Below are 6000 nucleotides of genomic sequence, written 5' to 3' on the forward strand. Positions count from 1 at the left end.
CACAACCACAGACAGAGACACAACCGCAGACCAACCCCAGAAAGACACAGATACAACCACAGACAGACACAGACAAACAGACCACAGAAAGACACAGATACAATCACAGACAGAGACACAACCGCAGACCAACCCCAGAAAGACACAGATACAACCACAGACAGAGACACAACCACAGAAAGACACAGATACAACCACAGACAGAGACACAACCGCAGACAGAGACACAACCGCAGACAGAGACACAACCGCAAACAGAGACACAACCACAGACACAGACACAACCACAGTTGGTAACAGTGTTGTTACTACTGATACCGAGGCTGTGAGATCCATTCCTGCAGGGGATCACAGGGATCTGTATGTTTCTTCGGATGAAAACATCTGCTTATATTATTATTATTATTGTTATTATTATTATTATTATTACAGCTTACATAATTATGTAGAATAAATAGCATCCCTTTCAGTTTCAATGAATGACAAACTGTTAATATAACTGTTGTTTTTGTTGTTGTTTTTATCTTTAGATGAACCACGAAAAATCATCTGTGACCTCTGACCTTGAGCCTCTTCTCCAGGAACTTCATGCCTCCTTCCTGTCCATAGCCAAACTCGTAAGGGAAACTCCAATCCCGGACTAGGAATATCATGGACTGAAACGACACACAGGTTCACTAAGTTACCACGCAGTAGGAAGTAAACAGCATGAGCTGATGTACAGTACCTCTAAAAATGTATGTAGAGGTGCGCTGACTAACATAGAGTAAAGTGTATCAAAATAAACAAGGCAAGTTTGTGACAGCAAGATGCTACTGTAACGGAGGTGAAACTGCTAGCTTAGTTAGCGGTGGTGCGCGCTAAATAGCGTTTCAATCGGTGATGTCACTCGCTCTGAGACCTTGAAGTAGCGGTTCCCCTTTGCTCTGCGAGGGTCACGGCTTTTGTGGAGCGAAGGGTAACGATGCTTCGAGGGGTGACTGTTGTTGATGTGTGCAGAGGGTCCCTGGTTCGCACCCGGGTATGGGCGAGGGGACTGTCTAAAGTTATACTGTTACACTACCAAAGTAGAGAGGATGTACAGTTCCTTCAGAATGTGTTCACACCCCTTGACTTAAAAAAATATATTTTTAAAAGATTAAATTGAGATTGTGTCACTGTCCTGAGAAGGAAAAAAAAGGCTGCAACACAACAAAATATGGAATAAGTCAAAGGGGTCTGAATACTTTCTGAAGGCTCTGTAAATAGTTCCTGCTCTGGTAAACTAAATTATTTTTAAAATAATTTGTTTTTGTTTAAATAAGCAAGTCAATTAAGAATGACAGCCTAGGAACAGTGGGTTAGCTGCCATGTTCAGGGGAACAGTGGGTTAGCTGCCATGTTCAGGGGAACAGTGGGTTAACTGCCTTGTTCAGGGGAACAGTGGGTTAACTGCCTTCTTCAGGGGAACAGTGGGTTAGCTGCCTTGTTCAGGGGAACAGTGGGTTAACTGCCTTGTTCAGGGGAACAGTGGGTTAGCTGCCGTGTTCAGGGGAACAGTGGGTTAGCTGCCGTGTTCAGGGGAACAGTGGGTTAGCTGCCTTGTTCAGGGGAACAGTGGGTTAGCTGCCTTGTTCAGGGGAACAGTGGGTTAGCTGCCGTCTTCAGGGGAACAGTGGGTTAGCTGCCGTCTTCAGGGGAACAGTGGGTTAGCTGCCGTCTTCAGGGGAACAGTGGGTTCTAGGGAACAGTGGGCTGCCGTCTTCAGGGGAACAGTGGGTTAGCTGCCGTGTTCAGGGGAACAGTGGGTTAGCTGCCTTGTTCAGGGGAACAGTGGGTTAGCTGCCTTGTTCAGGGGAACAGTGGGTTAGCTGCCGTGTTCAGGGGAACAGTGGGTTAGCTGCCTTGTTCAGGGGAACAGTGGGTTAGCTGCCGTGTTCAGGGGAACAGTGGGTTAGCTGCCGTGTTCAGGGGAACAGTGGGTTAGCTGCCGTGTTCAGGGGAACAGTGGGTTAGCTGCCGTGTTCAGGGGAACAGTGGGTTAGCTGCCGTGTTCAGGGGAACAGTGGGTTAGCTGTTTGTTCAGGGGAACAGTGGGTTAGCTGCCTTGTTCAGGGGAACAGTGGGTTAGCTGCCTTGTTCAGGGGAACAGTGGGTTAGCTGTCTTGTTCAGGGAAGAGGAACAGTGGGTTAGGGAACAGTGGGTTAGCTGCCGTGTTCAGGGAACAGTGGGTTAGCTGTCTTGTTCAGGGGAACAGTGGGTTAGCAGTGGGTTAGCTGCCGTGTTCAGGGGAACAGTGGGTTAGCTGCCGTGTTCAGGGGAACAGTGGGTTAGCTGCCGTGTTCAGGGGAACAGTGGGTTAGCTGCCTTGTTCAGGGAACAGTGGGTTAGCTGCCTTGTTCAGGGAACAGTGGGGTTCAGGAACAGTGGGTTAGCTGCCTTGTTCAGGGAACAGTGGGGCAGTGGGTTAGCTGCCATGTTCAGGGGAACAGTGGGTTAGCTGCCGTCTTGTTCAGGGGAACAGTGGGTTAGCTGCCTTGTTCAGGGGAACAGTGGGTTAGCTGCCGTCTTCAGGGGAACAGTGGGTTAGCTGCCGTCTTCAGGGGAACAGTGGGTTAGCTGCCGTCTTCAGGGGAACAGTGGGTTAGCTGCCGTGTTCAGGGGAACAGTGGGTTAGCTGCCGTCTTCAGGGGAACAGTGGGTTAGCTGCCGTGTTCAGGGGAACAGTGGGTTAGCTGCCGTGTTCAGGGGAACAGTGGGTTAGCTGCCGTCTTCAGGGGAACAGTGGGTTAGCTGCCTTGTTCAGGGGAACAGTGGGTTAGCTGCCTTGTTCAGGGAACAGTGGGTTAGCTGCCTTGTTCAGGGGAACAGTGGGTTAGCTGCCGTGTTCAGGGGAACAGTGGGTTAGCTGCCTTGTTCAGGGGAACAGTGGGTTAGCTGCCTCAGGAACAGTGTTCAGCTGGGAACAGTGGGTTAGCTGCCGTGTTCAGGGGAACAGTGGGTTAGCTGCCGTGTTCAGGGAACAGTGGGTTAGCTGCCGTGTTCAGGGAACAGTGGGTTAGCTGCCGTGTTCAGGGAACAGTGGGTTAGCTGCCTTGTTCAGGGAACAGTGGGTTAGCTGCCTTGTTCAGGGGAACAGTGGGTTAGCTGCCTTGTTCAGTGGGGGAACAGTGGGTTAGCTGCCTTGTTCAGGGGAACAGTGGGTTAGCTGTCTTGTTCAGAGGAACAGTGGGTTAGCAGTGGGTTAGCTGCCGTGTTCAGGGGAACAGTGGGTTAGCTGTCTTGTTCAGGGGAACAGTGGGTTGGGTTAGCAGTGGGTTAGCTGCCGTGTTCAGGGGAACAGTGGGTTAGCTGCCGTGTTCAGGGGAACAGTGGGTTAGCTGCCGTGTTCAGGGGAACAGTGGGTTAGCTGCCGTGTTCAGGGGAACAGTGGGTTAGCTGCCTTGTTCAGGGGAACAGTGGGTTAGCTGCCTTGTTCAGGGGAACAGTGGGTTAGAACAGTGGGTTAGCTGCCTTGTTCAGGGAACAGTGGGTTGGGTTAGCAGTGGGTTAGCTGCCATGTTCAGGGAACAGTGGGTTAGCTGCCATGTTCAGGGGAACAGTGGGTTAGCTGCCTTGTTCAGGGAACAGTGGGTTAGCTGCCGTGTTCAGGGGAACAGTGGGTTAGCTGCCGTGTTCAGGGGAACAGTGGGTTAGCTGCCGTGTTCAGGGGAACAGTGGGTTAGCTGCCGTGTTCAGGGAACAGTGGGTTAGCTGCCTTGTTCAGGGGAACAGTGGGTTAGCTGCCTTGTTCAGGGGAACAGTGGGTTAGCTGCCTTGTTCAGGGGAACAGTGGGTTAGCTGCCAGTGTTCTGGGGAACAGTGGGTTAGCTGACTTGTTCAGGGAACAGTGGGTTAGCTGCCTTGTTCAGGGAACAGTGGGTTAGCTGCCTTGTTCAGGGGAACAGTGGGTTAGCTGCCTTGTTCAGGGGAACAGTGGGTTTGTTCAGGGGAACAGTGGGTTAGCTGCCTTGTTCAGGGAACAGTGGGTTAGCTGCCTTGTTCAGGGGAACAGTGGGTTAGCTGCCTTGTTCAGGGGAACAGTGGGTTAGCTGCCTTGTTCTGGGGAACAGTGGGTTAGCTGCCTTGTTCAGGGGAACAGTGGGTTAGCTGCCGTGTTCTGGGGAACAGTGGGTTAGCTGCCGTGTTCAGGGGAACAGTGGGTTAGCTGCCTTGTTCAGGGGAACAGTGGGTTAGCTGCCTTGTTCAGGGGAACAGTGGGTTAGCAGTGGGTTAGCTGCCTTGTTCAGGGAACAGTGGGTTAGCTGGGTTAGGGGCAGTGGCCATGTTCAGGGGAACAGTGGGTTAGCTGCCATGTTCAGGGGAACAGTGGGTTAGCTGCCTTGTTCAGGGGAACAGTGGGTTAGCTGCCGTGTTCAGGGGAACAGTGGGTTAGCTGCCGTGTTCAAGGGAACAGTGGGTTAGCTGCCGTGTTCAGGGGAACAGTGGGTTAGCTGCCTTGTTCAGGGAACAGTGGGTTAGCTGCCTTGTTCAGGGAACAGTGGGTTAGCTGCCTTGTTCAGGGGAACAGTGGGTTAGCTGCCTTGTTCAGGGGAACAGTGGGTTAGCTGACTTGTTCAGGGGAACAGTGGGTTAGCTGCCTTGTTCAGGGAACAGTGGGTTAGCTGCCTTGTTCAGGGGAACAGTGGGTGGGTTAGGGGAACAGTGGGTTAGCTGCCTTGTTCAGGGGAACAGTGGGTTAGCTGCCTTGTTCAGGGGAACAGTGGGTTAGCTGCCTTGTTCAGGGGAACAGTGGGTTAGCTGCCTTGTTCAGGGGAACAGTGGGTTAGCTGCCTTGTTCAGGGGAACAGTGGGTTAGCTGCCTTGTTCAGGGAACAGTGGGTTAGCTGCCGTGTTCAGGGGAACAGTGGGTTAGCTGCCGTGTTCAGGGGAACAGTGGGTTAGCTGCCGTGTTCAGGGGAACAGTGGGTTAACTGCCTTGTTCAGGGGAACAGTGGGTTAGCTGCCTTGTTCAGGGGAACAGTGGGTTAGCTGCCGTGTTCAGGGGCAGAACAACAGGTTTTTTACCTTGTCGGCTCAGGGATTCGATCTAGCAGCCTTTCGGTTACTGGCCCAACCCTCTAACCACTCGTCTACCTGCCGCACCAATTAGCCGTGTTAAACCATCCTTATTGTGTAAGCTCATAATTCTGTTTCACAGCATTCAGTCTGGCTCATAGAAGTAGATAGAGGGCATTTATTTGTATCTGTGTGATAATGGCTTCTGTGACAGGATGGGCAGCGCCATTAGGGGAATTCTCAATTTTAAAGTAGTGAATTTCTTCTTCTACTACTTGTATGAGTTGGTAAACAAACTGAAAAGGTGCATACTGCCCCCTGGAGGGTATTGTCTGAACAGGTATAAAGGCAAGGTTGGTAATTTACTTCATCCTGCAGTTATGGAATGTTTGCGTAGGAGTTACATTCATTGGCTGATCCCTCCTGATGCGATTCATAGGAAGTCCCACTCAGTTGATTACTTCAAACGGGTGAAAGTCTTCAATGGCGCTGCCCGTGCTAAAACAGGCGTTTGTGTCACTAGAGATGTCTATCTAAGTCTATGGTCCGGTTGCGCAAGGCCAGAACGGAAGAACAGGAGGGGAAATGTCCTACCTGGAATGGCTTGAGGAATGTCTCCTCCATGGCCAGTCTACCATACTCAGTGAAGAGCTACAAACAGGAAAAGACAACATCGATCACAATTGGGAATTTAAAAGTAAAGTGAATTTATTGAACATGTTAGGAGAAACAGTTCATTTCTGTGGGGTGGGGGGGTTGGGTGGGGTCATCATCTATCTGAACGTCTCCACAGCAAAAGACCTCAGTGGTACCGTAGGTGATGTAATCAATCCGTCTACTGTACCTGCAAGTGTTGAAGATCATCCTCCTGGACATTCTGGGAGATGTTGTACACCTGGGAAATATAACATAATATATAATAATAATAATAATAATATAACATAATATATAATAATAATAAT

General features: G+C 50.7%; 1 protein-coding gene across 1 annotated transcript in view; it reads right to left on the minus strand.

Annotated features, from left to right (window-relative positions):
* Positions 1–6000, minus strand: part of atl1 (atlastin GTPase 1) — a 36457-nt gene that overhangs the window by 16282 nt on the left and 14175 nt on the right. The window contains exons 5-7 of the mRNA XM_042330286.1: positions 5883–5933; positions 5633–5689; positions 564–656 (exon numbers count right to left, since the gene is read on the minus strand). Coding sequence (XP_042186220.1) covers positions 564–656; positions 5633–5689; positions 5883–5933 — 201 coding nt within the window. The remainder of the gene's footprint in view (positions 1–563; positions 657–5632; positions 5690–5882; positions 5934–6000) is intronic.

This window comes from Oncorhynchus tshawytscha, linkage group LG11, assembly GCF_018296145.1.
Source record: "Oncorhynchus tshawytscha isolate Ot180627B linkage group LG11, Otsh_v2.0, whole genome shotgun sequence".
Taxonomy (NCBI): domain Eukaryota; kingdom Metazoa; phylum Chordata; class Actinopteri; order Salmoniformes; family Salmonidae; genus Oncorhynchus; species Oncorhynchus tshawytscha.